Raw genomic sequence first — 19756 nt, 5'->3', positions numbered from 1 at the left:
GCTATCTCAGGTACACTTTGGTCACACCTAAACGCAATGTCTCACAGTGTTATTTTTTATTCTTTTTCTGACTGAATAACGTGATAAATAAGTAACCTTACAGAAAGTAATTCATGCCGTTGCCATATACACTGGCCGCTCAGGGTTTCCTTAGTCAATCTAACTCAATCTGGATCCCCAAGTTAATTTTAAAATTTTCTTTGCAGAATATTATCCAACAGAGCACACTGTAGCTGTTCGGAGGTACCAATTACTGTGGAGGACTTCGCGTTCTCTCTTCTTTTCAGCAGTGTACGAGCTCCTCGGGGCACGTATGTCTTCATTTTCTTGTAAATTCATACCATACATATAAGTAACATTTGACTAGTTCGTTAAATCGTGTTTTGCGTTTCGTTAATTCTTTTCCTGTCCCATCTAGCCTGCGCTGCATTTTTGCTAGTCATTCTGTACGATCGCTGACAATACAAAGTAATTTACTACCCTGGCCTATAAACCAGTCGCCTGTAAGGCATGGTTATACAGTTACCATACCGTAGTGAGTCAGGACCCGTGTTCGCAGGGCAGTTCGTAGGCTACAACGCGTTACAGGAAGATGCGCAATTCAGAAACTATTAACAAGTTCTTTGTTCGGGTCGAGCTCTAGGGAACGAGAATATGTGAACTCGTCACCAGTTCACTGAGAATGTATCATGGACATTATGTTTATGCAATTATAATCGCCGGTTGCTTATACGTTAAGGACTAAATTACCTCTTAATTGTGTCAAAAAGAAGAATGCTAAAGCATTATGCATCAAATGGCGCAGACGTGCAGTGTTAGCAGCATGCGAAAAAAAGAAGGCCGAATGTACGTGAATGCAAGCCACATGCACCCAACAGGGCGTGAGAGTTAAGTTCCAACTTTGCTGAAGACCAGCTCAAAGGCGCTCTAAAAAAGCAAGCACGCTGCAAGAAGTTCGGCAGCGTTAATCCACCTGCTCTACACTACGGGCACTAATATCGCGGTAAAATATTTATGCTGCGTTGATCTGCCGCCTGGATGACGTGTTAAAGAGACTGTGCATGTCACCTTTCTCCTTCGTCTTCTTATCAACGACGCCTGTTGCCAAACACAATCAACGTTTCGTTATCTATAGAGCAATGGACGTCACACACATTGGCAAAGCGCTCACCTTAAAGGCCTCCTTGATGCCTCCGTTGTCCGCAATGTTCTCGCCCTGCGTGTTGACGCCGTTCACCTGGGAAAAAAAAAGCGCAACGAACGATTCAGCTAAGGGGTATGCGACGTGCTTGCGAACGCTATACAGTCTCACATGACGGTGTTTGCATGAAGCACTAAAGTTGGAGACTGATATGATAAGAGAAGCACGTTTGGAAGAGCCACCGTCCAACAAATCACTCATAAACTATAGCGCAAGCTGAGTAAGCAAGAAAAGGGTTAGCGCAAAAGTTGCTCCCCCACCTTCATGGTGCCCTTGGCGACGGTGTAATTTCCGTACTGGTCAATGATGCACTGCGCTCTCTCGCGGAACCGCTGATCCGTCTCGTGCTCCCACCAGTTCACGTTGTTGCCGTCCTTGTCGAACTGGCGCCCTGCACCGGCATAAAGATGTGAGATTTAAGTAAAGCTTGTGTGACTTGAAACAAACGATGACGATAGTTTTCTTGTTGCTTGAGAAAAATAGGATGAACATTGCCGGGAAAAAAAAAACTGGAAACGTGGTAAAAGCTGGTTATATGATATATTCCGTACATTTATTTGTCCGGTGACATAAAATTATCAGTAATTGTTCTTGTCCTGATGCCGAAGAAGCTCAAATCGTGGAACGAGCTGTTTTCTGTAGTAGCAAACAGAATATTTATTTATTTATTTATTTATTTATTTATTTATTTATTTATTTATTTATTTATTTATTTATTTATTTATTTATTTATTTATTTATTTAAAGCGAGAAGTCACTACGTGTCACCAGATGCGAGTGCCGGCGCCCAACTCTTTATTATCGGGCAGTGGCATTAGTCAAAGCTCTCTAATCATTCAGGCTATACTGCGCAGAAAGAAGTTTTGCAACTCGTTCACCAGAAACCACGTTGCGAAGTTTTATGTGCACATTTTTGAACGGAGATACTCCGCTCGCAGCTGGAAAATGATGGCGGTATTAGCAGCAGCCTGAACATGCGACCTATTGATTGGCAAAAAAAAAAAAAAAAAAAAAAAAAAAAAAACCTCGCGACCACGCCGGTAATTCATCAACCATGCTTTTTTCCCAGATCCATATCTCAGTCCTGTATTGAATGCCTCCAAATGTGGGGCTTCGTTTTTTTTTTCTTTTTTTCCCCCGTGTCGAGTATGTGTGCCATATGCTAACATTACTGCGGAGGAGCCGTTTTTCTTTAGATAAAGATTGAACACCACCTACTTTTAGTACTAGAAAACTCTTGCCAGAAAATTTTGAATGTTTTCTTTTTTTCACTAGTGGTAAAAGAGTTTTACTGCAAATCTTAGTACTTTTCTTTTTCTCCCTTTACATCCACACACAAAGGCACAGCGCGGACAGAGATTCCGCGCTTTTGGAGGGTAAATATTCCGTGCTCCTGGAGGGCTAGCTAAATATCTATGTGTGGCCATAGTGCAGCTATGGGAATAGGCGGGAATGATTGCTTTTTTCACTAACTGCACGATTCTATTTGTTCGAGTGTTTTGTTTAAGTACCAACCCGCCGTCGTGGCGTAGTGACTAGGGCGTTGCGCTGCTAAGCCCGAAGGCGCGGGATCAAATCCCAGCCGCGGTGGCCGCATTTCGACGAGGGCGAAATTAAAAAAAAGAAAAAAAAACGACCATGTACCGAGTACTTGGTGCACGTTAAAGAACCCCAGGTGGCCGAATTTAATCCGTAGTCCTCCACTACGGCGTGCCTCATAATCATATCGTAGTTTCGGAACGTAAGACCCACGAATTTCAGTGCTGCATGCGTGCATGCGTGCGCGCATGTGTAAGTATACATTGCATCGCTACGACAATGATGACATTCCAACTCCGTCTATGCGTGATCTATAGCGACTGCAGGCGACACAGACAGAGTATTTCAGCCAGCAGGAAAGCTGGAAACGTCGCTGAAGAAACCCCAACCAATTGTTTTCAGTAAACACGAAAAGAACCACAGCTCACCTCTGTCATCAAAGCCATGCGTTATTTCGTGTCCTATGACGAACCCGATGGCACCGTAGTTCATGTAGCTGCAAGAGCAATGGAGGCCACGTTATATAGGCATTACAAGCAGGTAACCATATGGCGTAACAGTACAAGGCGCCACAAACTTCAGCCGTCATGCGATTTGCCAGAAGTTCTTTACAATTCTAAACAAGGCAGCAGGACAACTTTCTATGCCGCTATTGAAATGGAATTTTCTGAAAGCCCATAGCTCCGAAACAAACTTTCCTCGGAACAGCCTTTGACGGAAAAAAAAGAGAAAGAACACAATTGCCTTTGCCGGCAGCCGCTTTAAAAATTTAGGCAGCGTTGAAAGCCATAAAGAAGCCATATTATTTAATTTTAAAAATGTCTTCAAAAGCTTGATTTCCCTGTCCGTATTGCTGTTTCGTGCGGTTCTCTGTTTGAATTTGAGGCTCAAATTTTTCACCATTACAATTTCCCATTGTGCCACCAGGGAACAAAGAACCGAATTCGACAGTCTGCGGGCGGCGACAGATGGAGAGTCATTTGAACAGAGGAGCTGCACTATAGGGACGAACAAAGAACGTTTTACTCGTTTGCTTCGCGATACTTCAGTATCTTTATCGGCTTAAATGAATAGATCGCAATTAATCAGCCAGTCAGATTGTTACCGTCCAATAACCTACGCCTGTCCGTCATTGTCATTGCATCGACACTTTGTACGCTAGTGTGTTCTTATAACGGAGTACGTGATCACAGCAAGAGTTGCAAACTATCAAGGAACGCCTACTAAATCAGCCAATGTAAGCAGAAAAGGCAGGTTGGAAATGATATTGAAAGCGAGCACACACATTTCCCTCTTGAGTCAGGTAATTTTATGCTCTTTCTGACCATGCAACAAAGGGTACCGAGTCATTTTGTCTTTAGGCAGAAAACGCCCAGGCATAGCGCACAACGTTCAACCAGCTGTTAAAACCTTTGGGGTCCTTTATGTTACTTAACCTCTCCACATTTGGCAATCAGTTATACGGAAGGCGAGTTAGCAGCATGTTGCGGGCATCTTCTTTGCTAGTTCCGTAAATATTTTAGGTGCACAATTAAATATTGCCGTGTCAAGCAAGCTTTATAACGGTAGCACCAGACCACTGCATTCGTCAAAAGCTGCCCAATGCACCAAAAATCATGCTCTCCCTCAGCAAAATGCGACACCGGAGTCAAAGTCATCGAGCCGATGCCAGTCGCTCAGGCGCGCCAACCGTGTGAATGCAGCGTGTTTTTACTGTCTCTGTCACATCGTCGTCTCCTCAGTTTTGAGAGCAGTCTAAATCGTCTTACCATTCCTCTTGGCTTTGTAACCAGGTTAGCATATTTAATTTTAAAAAGTGCAGTTGCTACTATTCTTAGCTGCGCGGCAACAACTGGCAGAACAATGGCGGCCACCGATTCTACTGGTTTCTGTACAGCAATGTGATGCATTAGAATGCGCACGTCGACCATAATCGGCGCTAGCGATAAGATTTATTGCCTTATTATCGCTGTCACGTAAACTGTTTCGTATCTATACGAGTAAATATAATAAACTTTTTATCTCCATCACATTTCACTGCCGCGCTTTGATATTTTTTATAGCTCGCATTTCGCTGTTTCCTTATACATCTTGATATTCGTATATCTTGTCGCGACTCGAGCTTTCCGCTGTCTGCTTGCCACGAAGCGTCAAAGCCTTTGACCCGTTTCGCTGCTCAAGGAGCGAACCCTCGCTGGAACGAAAATAGAACAAAAACGGGGAGACGGAGCCCGGTGCCAACAATTCGACAAGTGGACTTGTCTCCCTGACGTACGCCTTTTGAAAATGTCGGCCCAGGACTAAGGACCCCGGCTTTGTTCTATTCTCGTTGCGGCGAGTGCTTCCACCTTCTAGCCGCTTCTCGTCTCGACACACCCTTAGCAAAACAGAGTTCTGACTGGTCTGCGCGGCCCGTATTATTGAAGTTGAAAGGCTGTGGGACAAGGAAAACAATCGGGAGCTACGCAGAACGAGCTATATACTGTTCAAAAACACCCGCAGGCGCATTGATTAGGCCGAGAAAGTACGCGGGCCTCGCGCTCCTTGCGGGGACCACTCACCTCCACTACCGCTATGTGCAATGCAGGCTCACGCGCGTGTCATGAATGCACAGTATTTCACACATTCGTTTTCTATATCCATTAGCTATAGTAACTTACTTCAAAGGCGAAAATGGGATCGCCTTTTCGCCCATCTCTTCAAACGTGTATTTGCTCAAGAGCAATATAAACATCAATGCCAACAAGGTGGTGTTGTCGCTGAAAGCAACCTTTACGGTTTCCTTTGTCATTACCGAATACAACCGTGTTATAAAGCTTTGAAATTTTAGCGACTTCATTTAAACTTTACCACTGCTTCTTCAAAAATTCTGGATCCGTATTCACAAAAATGCTCTTACGCTAGAATTGTTTGCAAGAGAGAATTCCAATTAACATTGATGCTGCACATTCGCTTAGGGAACACGGCTTTCTAATCTCAAAGAGCACTTCCGAACGAAGGGCCGAATTAACTAAGCTTCACGATCGTTCGTAAGTGATCTTTACCATTGGCCGGCTCACTTCGCTAACAGTACGCCAACATCAGGATTGGCTGTAATTTTCTCTCACGAATTTTCTTTGTTTATACAAACCGAGAATCTTTGTGAATTCGGTCCCTGGGTTCAATTTCCCAAAAATGTTTATTGTAGTGGTGGTTTTGCAACAGCATCGCTCGCCATCCACTTTCGCAGGTTGATAGTGACCGATAAGGGTTAGTAAGGGTCGGATCGAGTCCTATAAGGGTGATAACAACCGATAAGGGTTGAGAAATGTCGGATGTAATACGATTTATTATCGCATTATTTATGTGAAATATTTTCGGTTTCGGTTTCTGGGCGCCGAGTTGGACAGTGACGTCAATGTCCAGGAAGCTTGGTCACGTGGGCCCAAAAGGCTGTGACGCACGCACTGCTGCATCATCTGCTCTCGCACACACGTTCTGTACCAACGCAGGTTAACAAAACCACACCGACAGTTGTCATGGCTAGTTGCTGGCAGCTCCGATTCCGACTCTACGTCTGCGTCCGATGCGGATCACTGCCCTCTAGACTCGAGACTCTCTAGGCTTGCCCGGTGGTGTGGGTCACCGCTCATTGTACGTCACTCTAATGTGGTAAGACGTCACTAAAACGTCACTAAAACTAAACACCTCAAAATTTGGTGTCTCAACCCCTTTAAGAAAGGCAGGCGGAACGTATCGACGCATAAGTGTACACGCAGCAAGCTTGATAGTGGGGCTTACTTTGGCCGATCCTTGGAGAAGAAGGCGCCCTGCAAGATGCCGGCGGGAAACTCTGCGCATGAAGAGGCAACCAAAGGTAGAGGTCAACAGCTGCCTTGTGGAGTCTTGCGCAACGCTCGTGCCTCAAGTGTTGTTCTGGTCTTAATAAGAGACAGCATGCGGAGCTAAATGACCACAAAATTGCCACCTTTCATTTCAAAGATGTACGCAACACTCCTTCCGTAAATGGCTGTATGGTATTCAGATGCGCTGCTAATTGATACTGCTTGCTTTATTAAAGTATGCATTAAACGCGTGGTGCTCAGTTTTCATTGAAGGGCTTTTTTTTTTGGCAACACAGTGCAGTCTGATCGCGAGCAGACCATGGAAGTACATAAGTCAGATACGTACATGTACAGGGTGGACGCTGAGATCAAAGAAAATCGGAAAAGTGTTAATATCATCACTTTGAGGAATTGCTCTCCGTGCATTTGATTCCGTCCGAGCTAGCCTTTAACAGCGATTTCGTCGGCTGTTCGGCTAGCGCAGCGGCCGCGTCGCTTAAACATTATAGCGACAGTCCCGGATGCAAGTGCCGGAAATATACGATAAAGCAAGCTTGCAAGCACGTGCTTTGGTTTAGACGAGTGCAAATTCTTCCCTTGACAGGGTAGCAGCAGCAGCAGCAGCAGCAGCAGCAGCAGCTAGGGAATCGTGCCAGAGTTGTGTGGTAGCTGTACGTGCTCAGACTCACCGATGCAATTCTCCAAGCTGTTGTAGTAGGCGTTGACCACAGCCACCTGAGCATGCTTCTTCCATCTGCAAACAAAGCGTCAGCGATGAGCGAAGCTCCCATCCTACAGCGTACGAGCGAGGCGTTATCGAAATATGCCTGTTAGCACGCAAGCATGTCTTGCACGACACTATATGCATGATTAAGCGCGAGGCAGCTCCACGAGGATCTAATGTTTGCGCTGTGGTCCCCACGTTCACTACCCACTGAGCATCTAGCATATAGCGTCCTAACTCATTGAGTGTTTTCCGACTATTCCTTGTAGCTATTCCCTGCTGAAACATGACGGCATATGCTAATTAAACAAGAATGCATGCCTCGTCTCCTGTAGGTTATTCCGTGATAAAAAATTTGCACTGTGCAGCTGTAACGTAGTGTGTGTGCGTGGAGGGGGGGGGGGGGGGGGGCGTAACACCGTTTTTGTGAGGTTAGCGTATGCCCCAGAGTTTTATTATCAGGGCTGGTTTTCGTGTGCTCATATCCAATGCGCAAGCAACGATGAAAGCACAGCAAAGGCAGAGAAACAGCAGCGTCGGCTAAAGATGAGGCGCAGTGTTCCTGGACTGCGTCGCTACGGCAATTCCGTATATTATGACATTCTGAAACAGCGAACCCGAGAGGACGGCTGAAAATAGAAAGGTGACAGAGGCGATGCGTCCGCCGGCAGTCTTTCTCTCAAGATATCGATATGCAATCGGTAGCTGAACTCTTTGCACTCACTCTCCCTTGATGTGCGGCTTGCGCAACTGCCCGAACGCGTAGTCTGTGGACCATTTGCGCAGGCGCATGATGTTCTCGAAGTAGTTGTCCGGCAGCAGCTCCACCTTGGCATAGTGCTCCTCGACGAGCGCGTCGTTGAGCAGCTCGTCCGGGTAGCCGATGTAGGGCCGGATGGCCTGCGCCTTGGCCCGCGCGCGCTGCCGCGTCTGCTCGTCCATCCAGTCGATGCCGTCGAGGATGGTGAGGAACTCGCGCACGATGAACTGCACCATGTCCAGGGCGGCGCCTTTGGCGTCCTCCTGGAAGAAGTGGCGCACGTACAGCGACGACAGCGCGATGCCCAGCGAGCCCGTGAGCGAGCCCATGCACTGCTCCCAGCGCGCCGTCTCGCGCGTCTTGCCCGTGAGCACGCCGTTGAACTCCTGCAGCCGCTCGCGCCACGGCTTGCCCAGGCTGGCATACGACTGCAGCACCACGCGCCACACCATGTAGTTGGCCAGGGTGCGTGCGGGCGTCGTCTCCAGCAGGCTTTCGAAGCGCTGCACGAACTCGGGAACCACCACGTTGATAGGCTCGTCGGCGGACACCGAGTCGACGAGCAGCGAGTTGAAGTAGCGGTCCCAGTCGATCTGCACGCACGCAGGCACTTACTGTTTTTTTTTTTCTTTATTATTTAAATGCTCCTTTCCAGAGCCGTTTAACTCTGGCTAAAGCGGGAATTCTAGCCACCCCGGTCGCAGATATTGGCAATCTCGAGTCGAAGGTGGCGGATTACGATGGCATGTATGCGCTACACGTACGAGCCATGGTACTGCTGTCTGCCATCATGTTTCCAAGAAAAAGAAACACCACAGAAGTTCGGGGGCTACTAAAATGCCCATAATACTTCCCCCGTATTATGGACCAATTCAATGAACCGTGCGCTCTCCAATTTTTCTGATCAATTAAAGCGCGCTCGCTACGTGATCGTCTCCTATAGCGCGTCTATACATGCCTCCTATATGAGGAAAGCCGCAGTCGCGCAGTAAAAGCCATATCACCGATTTTAGAAAGCTGCATCGCGGCTTTCGTTCGCAGAAGAAACTCTTGAAATGTTTATCGTTGTCGCTCTAATGCTGCCGATATAAAAGTGGGGAGCTAAGAGTCCTTAGAAGTGGGGTTCATTCAGCAAAGTTTTATGAAATACTAGACGCTGAGTTTTTCACAACGATTGCTCTTTTATTATCCTGGACCCGAAGAAACACAATGTGGACAAAGGCACGCAAGGCATTAACGTTAGCGGCCACTGTGCACCTCATATAGAGCACGTATTGGAGGAAGCTCATGGAGCACGCCGCCATATTACATCAAAGAAAATTACGCTTCTGCGAATTGTCTCTGTTTTTTATGAGTTCGTCTGTATAGTCGAAATAAAGGTTTTCTCGGTCCTTTGCTTTCTTTGATACAACTACATCTACTGTGTTTCATGACACCATACCACTGTATTTTTGAAATAATCAACCACGTTCAATAGCTTCACTGTACGTACTTCTGAAGCGCGCGAAACCAAAACAAGAATACCCGCGTGAAATTACTTAAGAGATTTTTGGTCTGTCTTACTACCACAGTTCCTGATTTATATAACAGATCACCTTTGTATGCAGATGAAAAGAAGAGGCTATGAAATGAAAAAAATACCGCCAAAGCACTTCGTACAGATGGTTAACCAGCGAAGCTCAAACGTGCGGCCCCGGTGTTTAGCAGTGGGTTAATCCCGACGCTGCATTGAAGCGTTTCTCAATTATTGGTTACATGTTTGTGTTTCTAGTGGAACGCAAGCGCCAATGGTGGGCGGATGCTGCTAACCACGACGCCCAGCTAACTCGAGATATCTAACGCATGCGACAAAGCGCAGCCGAGGAAGCGGCGTTGCGGGCAGAGCAGCGTCAACGTGGCAATGGCAGGAACGCGTTCTCTAATGACGTCCCTAACGGCGCTGCCAATGGCGTGCGCGCTTGGGTGCGACGTAGAGAACGACGTAACTGACGGCGCAGCCAATGGAGACGTTTATCGAAAGATGGGACGAACGGTTTTTCGTTTCGCCTAGCCATATACAGCTTTCGCTGTAAAAATGTCGCAGTTTCACCCGAAAGGCGAAGCATCAATTGCGATAGCAAATTAGTGGAAAGCTATACGGAGTAAGGATAGTAGTTTTATCCGCTGTATAAATTTGGACATGCAGCAGCACCAGCAACGCGCAGAACTGTTGTCGACGCCGTCGGCGTTTTGCCCGCGTTCGCACCCAACGCGCGCGGCGTTGGTGACTGTTGCCGGTGCCTCTGAGGGCAGCTCGGAGGTTTTCGACGAGATCAGAACGGGACACTCGTCGAGCAGCGTCGGAAGTCTTCACCACCTTCTAACCTCGCAACGTTTTTATATAAATACGCATTTGGTGCCGCAGCTAAACGTCGCCTGCCCCCCCCCCCCCCCCCTCCCGTCCCCCACGGCCTTTCGCGCGACGGAAGAAGTCGCGTTTGCTCTCCGCCGTGCGGTCGCTCCCCGTGAAAGCGCGCGTCCCTCGCGCACGTACAGCATACGGCGCGCGGCGACGATTTCATCGCCATTGGACTCTATACGGAACCTCACGGCGACGGCATAAATCAGCTTGGAGTGTCCATATAATTGCTATCGCAAAATAAAAAAAGCAAGTCCTGGATGCATCCAAAATCTCATATCGAGCCAAACCCGCCGTTGTTGCTTAGTGGCTATTGTGTTGCTCTGCTAAGCACGAGATCGCGATGTCAAATCCCGGCCACGGCGGCCGCATTTCGATGAGGCCAAAATACAAAAAACACCCCTGTACCGTGCATTGGGCGCACTTTAAAGAACTCCAAGTGGTCGGAATTAATTTGGAGTCCCTCACTATGGTGTTCCTCATAATCAGATCGCAGTTTTGGCCCGTAAAACCCCAGAATTAAAGAATAATGTATCGAGCCAAGTAGTTAACAACCGGCTCTACTAATTCCATGTGTGACGAATACAGCGACAACATCTGAATTATGCTATAGAAGCTGCGCGCGAGAGGCCAGGTGCGGTCGTCTTGCAAGTAAAGCAATCGATTGAGGGCGCAGCCCTTCACAAACTTTGCGTGGTCGAGATATTAAGCATGAATCTGCAACAGCAAAAGTTAAGGAAAGGCTAGTTTTTTGAAGTTTCAATGATAATATACAATAATGGGTCACGCGTGAAACTATTGCGGGGCTTTTCCATCCGCTTGTTTTCGAGGCACGGAGCTGCTCGCTACTTACCTTTGGAGCCAGCTTCTTGAGGTCACTCAGCGGCATCTTATTGTACAGCTTGCTGATGTTGCGCCGCTCTTCGCGCGGTGTCGAGTACTGGAACAAAAGAAAATTACGAAAAATAAAACATCGGCAGCCGAACAATTGCACAAAGTGTAGGGGGACAGCGACGACGCGCTTGCTGGAGATATGCTATTTTTTGTCAGGCATACATATTGAATTTCACGTAAGCCAGCACGTTCCGTGGGTAATCTCGCGCGAAGCAAGAAGTCACAAAGCTAGGGAAAACAAATAATTTCTAAGCAGCAGTTTAAGATTCATCATCGTCATCATCATTTGTTTATGTCCAGTGCATGACGAAGGCCTCTCCCTGCGACCTCCGATTAGACTAGTCTTATTAGACTAGTCTTATTAGATGCTGCGCACCCGTCTTGAGTCCGCGCAGTTTAACACTGCCTGGAAACACCTGGGAACGCCTGTTGCACTTGTATGAAAACACCTGCCGCAATAGCCATGTTGTATACAGTGGTGTTTAATGTTAGAAGAAACACTTTAATGCGCGGCTCTCTCTTTCCTGGATCTATACGTGTACTTGGCTGCACTGCAGAGCTGAGCAGAAAGATGCCAGCGCCACCAGCCACAAGTAATCTGTTGTAGTGCGGGGCGATCGTACACCTGCCAGAGGGGAAAACTCGCACGTTCCCTGCACTTCACATGCAAGAACACGCTGATAGAAAACGTCGTGGAGCTTTGCAGAACCCGGAGTGCGCTTGAGTTGCGCGTGCGTTCGTTCACTATATACACTGCTGTCAACGATACATTACAGAATAACCAGAGTTTACACTAAATAACCATCATGTCCACTGCGACAAAGAGAAAACACAGATAGTGAACAACTATATAACCTACGTTGGCGAGCGTGATCTCGAAAAGCAGCGCATCCTTGAGCTCCCTCTCGGCGGCCACCCGGTCCGTGGCGCCGAGTAGCTGCGCGGCGTCCACCATGAGCCTGAGGTAAGCGGCCACCGCGCTGTCGTTGAGGCCGCGCAGCAGGTACGTGCGGTCCGGGAGGCCCAGCGACGTCTGGTCCAGGTCGATGATGTAGCGCGTGTTGTTGCGGAAGTCCGGGATGACCGACAGGTCGAGCAGAATGTCGTGGCTGTAGCCGAAGCCCCGGTACTGGATCAGCGCGTCCAGCCAGTGGAAGCGCGACGCGTTCCAGGCGGCGCCCTCGACCACGGGCCAGCCGCCCAGCTCACTCAGCACTCGCTTCAGCGGAGCCTCGGCCGTCGAGTCGATGAGGGTCGTGTTCAGGCACGACTGGTACATGTGCTTCATCTTCTGCACGAAGCGCGGCTCGACCCCCGGTCGCACGGGTTCTTCAACGAGCGTGCGCAGCTTGGCGTCCAGCTGGTCCTGGATGAGGGAGAACTGCGACAGCGAGGACTTGTCCTCGGGGATGAGGTGCCGCTGCACCCAGCCCCCGCAAGCAAACTCGTAGAAGTTCTCGCACGGGTCCACGCTCTGGTTCATGTTCTGCAGCAGCGACGAGGCGGCCTGCACGCAGCCGGGCGACAGGCACAGCTTGGCGTCCTCGCCTGCGCCCATCAGCCGGTCGGCCTGCGACGGCAGCGCCACGCCCGGCCGTCCTGCGCACCGGCCATTGACCGGTCAGAGCGGCGTGCGTTAGCGCATACTCACCGAACTGCGTGCATGGCTAATATTGGAACAAACACTAGACTCAAGCGAAGAACGCAAAAAAAAAAGCTGTTCTTTGTCCCTAGTTTAGGGCTGTTTGTATCTGACATATGCATCAACTAGTTCATTAGTCGCGTTATTCCATTGCACGCAAAGGTTATTTTGTTACAGCTAATAAAAAAGAATAAGCGGCTTTGGCCATCTCGCCAACCACATTTTCCACATTTTCCAGTTCGTCCGTTTGTGCGAAACAATGATTTGTAAAGGTTCCAGCTGCGAGTAATCTTTATACCTGGCTAAAGGTAAAGCACTGAGTCTTCCAAAAATAGAACGACATGAGTTCATAAGGTGTGTGTTCGTTATTTCTGGGAGGCATCCACAGCTCCATTTTATAACAATTCATCAAGTGATGTTAAATATCAGAAACTGTAATCAGGACAGCATAAGTTTCCGAAGCGCAGAATCATCGAATTTGTTTTTTTATTTATATTTTTAAATTGTATCTGATGCATCCAACCGACAACTGAAGGGTGAAATCTATACTTCAGAAAGTATGGAATATTTATTCAGAAATTTCAAGCTGACTAGCAAAGGCACAGGAAAATAAACAATTTCAAGAGGTCTGTGCTTCAAAATGTTTGGTGGTCGGCTGTACATTTGCAGTCAAACGAGCACATGTATCGTAAACATTATATTACACTAACATTGTATCATCTGCCAATAAAAAACACTTGGGGCCCTATAACGTAAAACTATTTTATCTGTTTTTAATCCAAGCTCCTGACGTCAAATTTAGGTAACTGCCATCGCAAGCTTCGGGCGGTGACCCGCAGCGTTAATTGTCTGAACAGCTCAATCAAACGCTCTCCTTGTTTATAGGAGGTCACTTTTGTTCGCTTCCAAAATAAATAATATTGCATACATTGAGCGGTTTTTCTTATCTAACTGGCTGACAAGAAGCGAGGAGCACGCTCAAGTGGAGAGGGTTTCGTTGGGGCCAAGCCAGGGCAGTGAAAATAGATAACCGCATGAAGAGGGTGATGCCGGCTTCTCCGATTGGTCGGAGAAGCCGGATGAGGAGGGTGGTTCCGGCGTCAGCGATTGGTCCGCTTCCCCTTAATTAGCTTGCGGTGGCTTGCCGAAAATCGCGTCGGCGTGCAACGGCACATTAAGAATGCCACTAAAACGAATCCTCAGCATAGAGTTGGTAAAGCGATGTGGTATACTTGCGAAAGGGTTCATTAACGTTTTAGTGCCATGCAAAAAGCTTTATTATACGCAAATAAGTACATGATCTCCAGCAGGTGCGAGTAGCCAGTGCTTGAGTCATCGGCGGGCAGCCATCTCATGTTCCTTTAGGAACGGGTGAGCCTCCGACTATTCAGAAAAAAAAAATTCATTTCTGTTCGGCATACTAATGTATTTTTAACGCGTACACGTCACTGTGACGCGTGATGTTTCGCGGTTTTGTGACGTCGCGTGACAGACAGGCGAAGTGGGCGCAGCCCAAATACATTTGACCAAAACCACACGGCAAATGGCGAAAAGGCGTCGAACCAGAAATAATTATTTTTCTTTTGTTCGGCCTAATCATGCATAACCAGTGTGTACACGTCATATCAGATGGGGAGCTATCGCGGTTTTCGTGACGTCCCGTGAGAGACAGCCGAAGTGGGGCTGGTCCGAAAATTTTTCGACCAATCGTGGAGAGCTGATTGCAGAATCGGAATAGAAAAGTTTGCAATAGCTTTACGTTATATCACCCTTGGATTCTTGAAACGCAACGTACGCCATGTCCCCGTGCATGTAAAAAACTTCAAGCTTATAAATCGGTTGTCAGACGTAAGCTCGAGTACGTATGCGCCATTTGGAGCCTACGCCAGTCTTACCTCACCAGTGCTCTGGAAGCAATTCAAAACAGCGCAGCTAGATTTATCCATTCCCCTTATCAAACCACGTTAGTGCATCATCTTTAAAAGCAGAATGCGGCTTATCGAATCTTTATCTTGGCCGTCGCATTGCCACGCTGTCCTTGCTCCACATTTTTTTTTTTGCGTTTCTCTCGTCCATCCACCTTACATTGCACCTCCTGCCGGCATATCCCATCGCGTCGGCCATGAACTTCACGTGTCGCGCCCACGCGCCCGCAACGTTACATTTTCCTCTTCATTTTTCTGCACGTAGCATCACAATAAAATGACATTTCCTACCAAATTGCGGAAATCACTCGTCCATCAATTTTCTTGAATGATGTAAGAGATTTTCTTTCTAAGTGACGTCATGGGGCTATATTGTAAACCCACCCCTTATGTAATACTCCCTAGAGGGGTATTTAAGCAAATCAATTGATTTGATGTGATGATGCGATGTAGAGTGAATAAAATCCGCTCATGCCTAACTGCTCGCATAATGCACGTGCTTGAGTTCGGGCAGCTCCTGCCTAGTCTCTATATTGACCCGTTACTCCTCAGCTCTGTACTTTTGTGCCCCGTTACTATCAGTGTATAGTGAGCATATATACATCAGATTGACATCTGATGACTTCTTTTGCAAATTTCAGCTACTGTTGCTGCTTGGCCAATCAGCTACTGTTAATTGGCCAATTAAGGCATCGCGCTGCCATTAGTTTCTACGAGAAGCTTTTTCCTCCTTTGAGGCAAACAGTTTCAGCAGATGCAACAGGTTAGCGTATTCTCCATAACAAAAGATACGCAAAAACAATAAGTGAGCTGTTTGTAATCAGATGTTAACACCAAACTGGGTCGTCGATCGACCGAGTTACGCCCACGTCATTCGTGCATCACTTTGGAAAGTGCACATCGCCAAATTTGCACCGGTTGGCATCTTGTACTGCCATTAAGCCGTACGCTTAAGAACTACCCAAAGCCTGTCACATCGCATCCAATAGATACAGCATTTTGTGAAATAATAACGAAGTAAACGATCGTTCGCGTAAAGTGCGAAGTTCGAGAAAAAGGCTTTCTTCTTCGCTCTATTACTTGACGTACCGTCGCCCACCGCCGAAAGCTTGCTGTGATTCCTACTTCTCACTTCGCCACCAACCGAGCGTGTTTTACGGCGAAACGCACTTGCTCGCAAAATAAACGAGCTGTGCTGGCATCAACAATTTACCTACCGCCACGGTGTACACACTGTCACTAGAGTTGCAATTGTGGTCTGAGCAATCCTATATTGCAGATCCAAGGTTGTTTTCTTCTTCTTCCTTGTTTACAGTTAAAACTGAGGCCGTCGACCGCGCGGTTAGAGAGCAACTCGTTCGATGACGCCTGTCCACCTCCGCTTCCCGTCTGCGGTGAAAGAGCTCGTTTGCGGTAGGTTGAAAGAATGCGTGACTCGCTTCCACACCAACGAAAACAAGGGAAAAAGAAATAAAAGTTTATCTCGCAGATAAATACAAGTAACCCGCTTTTACAAGAAGAAACAAACATAAATATACAAAAAATTATTATTTCGTCTGCACCAACGACGTATAGCGAGACGTAGAGTGGCAGTCATGAATAGGACTTAATTAAGGATTGCCTCACGTAGGGACTTGAAATAACTCATAAAGAAGAAATAGCTAAAAATAAAACACCACATAAGCTATAGAAAAAATTGAAGATGCTTTAGCTTCGCTTTTAAGAGTGGAACGCGATAGCATTCAAAGATCCCTGACTGCTTCTCACGCTTACCAACAACTGCAGCTTATGCAACCGTAATGGTTACCGGGAAACGCTGGCGGCGAACACTATGCACGAAGGCGAGCTTTCTGGTAGAAACGCAGCCTCTTGCATGGGCCGATCCCGGAGATAGTGCACAACCGCGCCAAAAAAATGGCATCATTTTCAGGTTTCCGTTTTTATTTCGCACTTTTAATATGTCAGTCTCAGAAGATTTAACATAAAAGCCATGCGCTGTGGGTGTTTTGTTTCATGACATTTGTTTGTGGAGCGTCATTATCAAAATTCCGAGGAATAGCTTTGTCAAGAATGTAAGACAAGGTATGAACGACATTCGTGATAGAATAGTGTGGCAATATAACCCGCATATACGAAGGCGTGGCATATACATATGCTTAAATATATTCGGAGGGCCTGCGTGGTTGGGGATGATTTTCTCGGCCGCGGACACCGGCGCCGCGCCGACGCCGGATTTTCTGCGACACGAGGCCCTTAACGCTATCGCGTTAAAATTACATCGTATATTTGGCCGATTTGGCCCGCTGCAATTCTACCAGCCACAGACGAAGGCTGCCGAAGGCCGAAAAAAAAACTGGCTCTGCAGCATGCAAAGCTACTTTGTACGTCACAGATCGGTTCTTAAAAAGCGACGGAAGGTCACTGTAGGGGTAGCAGCGAATTAAAAGCTTCGTGAAGTCGGCCCCAGAATCGCTGCATTATTTCGCCCTTGCCCTAAACTTTCGCGCTGCGTTACCTCGCAGGCAGAGCACCTGAGTTGCGATCGCAAGAAGAGATCAGGGGATGTATTCTGCGACGATGGCCTCGACTGTACTATCGCCTTCGCGTGACGTAGGACTTGACCAGCCAATCAGCGCACGCCTGACGGCGATACTATCACCGAAAGTGATGGTCGCAGAATAGGCCACCAACTAACGCACCCCTCGTGCCTGCCCACTGGTGCCGTCTGCAGCGCGGCACATGACCCTTCGAGGGTCACATGCAGGCCGGTCACGCGCCTGGTCAACGTGCCGCGCGGAGCGGCGACGCGTCGCATGACGTAACGAACCACCTCAAGGTGTTCCTCGGAGATGTGTCAACAGCGTCAGCCAGTACCTCGCACAAAGGGGCACGTGAGAAGGTAGTATAATGCCATCGATGAAAGGAAACAGCCGCGTCGCCGGCACACGCAAGGCAAAGATGTTTGCGCGCGTCGGATTAACGAAACGCAGTAGGCTGCACGCCTTGCACCTGACAATTGCAGCGCACGACCCGCTGTCGGCGCAGCAGCGAGACAATGCGGTGCAGGCGGCCTTCGCCCGTCGTTGCGGCCTATACGCACGAGGAGGCGTTTGTCGCCGCGCTCTCAAAGCGCTCGCTGCGGAAGCGGTGCGTCTCCGGCGCGGCGCGTTGCATGTGCCCTTATTGCGCATGCGTGCAAAGCGCGCGTAACGGGACGTCCCGTGCAATTGGCGCGACGCGACTGCGGACGCGGGGCAAACCGTTTCTTTTTGGAGGACACGTGCAGGGGCCGAATTCACAAAGGGGCCGAAACAGGGGCCGAATTCACAAAGCTTCGTAAGTGCCGAGTGGCTGGCTTCTGCTCCTCTTGCGAACAATTGCAGCGTAAGAACGTTTATGTGAATACGGGCCCAAATCAGGCCACTGGTGCATCCAGTAGAGGGGACTGCCGGGCCCCTCCCCCTCCTTTTCTTCCTTTTTCTATTTTAGACATACAGGAATTTCTGCATCGACAATATTTAGCGCGCTGTGAGCGCCACCCTTACGGACTGTGAAGAGAATGGTTTCGAAATTTAATCCCGATACAAGAATCTCAAGAAAGCAAACATACTTTCTCTTAGCCTTCGAACCTCGCTTTTTTTCTTTTCACACGCAAGTAGCGCAATGTCTCCAAACCTGATATTATCTCCACCGGTATTCTGGTATACGTCTACGCCAACACAGCCGCCGTCATACTTGAACAGAACACACCAGGAAGCTTTAGATTAGGCCCAGCTCCGATTTCTATATTCAAATACATGTAAAACGCAGAAATTCTTTTAGGAGACAACCGCTGGACTGATGTAAATGAAATTCGTTACATTTGAGAGAACGACTTATATTCTATCAACTCGCAGAAGCAGGAATTTGATTTAGAGCATCAAATTCTTTACAAAATTGACGCAAATCGGAAACTTTCAAAACTATAGAAGCACTAGAAGTTTACAAATCGATAATTCTGCAACAAGAACAGATATCGCAGTTCTGTTAACTGAGTCTGTTAGATCATCTAAATTGGACAAAATTGATATGCAAATTTACAGCTTACTCGAAATTGTTGCATTGTTTACAAGAGTTTTGTAACATTGGTGGTCTGTATCGGAGCAGTGTGTAATGCATCAATTTTCGTCGCTTAAGATGTCTTATTAGAAGCGGTTTAGATCATTGTGATATCGTTTTTATTGCTGAGTTAGAGTTGTAAGCTTGATTATAGAGTTTTTTTAATTAAGCAAGCTTTTTTTTTAATTCTGGAAATATTGATCGCATGAACTGAAAATCCCCTTTCTGTGATAACTATATTTTCAAGCCTTCTTTTAAATACAACAAAGCTCATCAAAATTGGTGCAGTGGTTGTAAAAAGATTTCTACGTTCCTATGCATTTACATTGGAGCTCCCGAGCTAGAGCGTCCTTAAAAGCACGGAAGCTTGGGCGAGTTTGTAAGACAAGTTGAAATAACTTTTGCTTCGCCTGCGAAAGAGTGCCTTGAATGTGCGATAGCGTAAATGCATGTTCCTTCCAGAACATTCGATGTTAGCTCCTAACCTGCTTTTGTTAAAATTAGGCCACTAGAGATGTGTTTCCACTGCACAGGTTAAGTCTGACGGCGGCTGCATGTTTCCGCTACGCTAAAACCTTCTACTGTCTCAAGGACGAGAACGTGGCTCCCACAATTGCGCGGCCCACATACATTCATCTAAAGAAACAAATGCCTGAACTACAAAGTGCGTCATACGTGAAATAGATCGCGCACTAGTGCAATGCACTGTCTTCTAATTGATATTCACCGTCAGTCCCCGTAGTGACAGTGC

At 47.5% G+C, this 19756-nt stretch overlaps 1 protein-coding gene across 4 annotated transcripts in view; it reads right to left on the bottom strand.

The window, feature by feature from the left end:
- LOC119446755 (neprilysin-2-like) overlaps positions 1-19756 on the bottom strand; it is a 97449-nt gene that overhangs the window by 16064 nt on the left and 61629 nt on the right. For all 4 annotated transcript variants that reach the window (XM_049664367.1, XM_049664366.1, XM_037711290.2 and 1 more), the window contains 8 exons: positions 12200-12939; positions 11300-11386; positions 8013-8641; positions 7254-7318; positions 6521-6572; positions 3169-3236; positions 1462-1592; positions 1172-1237 (listed from right to left, as the gene is read on the bottom strand). In XM_049664367.1, the coding sequence (XP_049520324.1) occupies positions 1172-1237; positions 1462-1592; positions 3169-3236; positions 6521-6572; positions 7254-7318; positions 8013-8641; positions 11300-11386; positions 12200-12939 (1838 nt within the window). The remainder of the gene's footprint in view (positions 1-1171; positions 1238-1461; positions 1593-3168; positions 3237-6520; positions 6573-7253; positions 7319-8012; positions 8642-11299; positions 11387-12199; positions 12940-19756) is intronic.

The sequence above is a fragment of the Dermacentor silvarum genome, chromosome 3, assembly GCF_013339745.2.
Source record: "Dermacentor silvarum isolate Dsil-2018 chromosome 3, BIME_Dsil_1.4, whole genome shotgun sequence".
Taxonomy (NCBI): domain Eukaryota; kingdom Metazoa; phylum Arthropoda; class Arachnida; order Ixodida; family Ixodidae; genus Dermacentor; species Dermacentor silvarum.
Note: the sequence above shows the minus strand (reverse complement) of the source record. Positions and strands in the feature narration are given on the sequence as shown.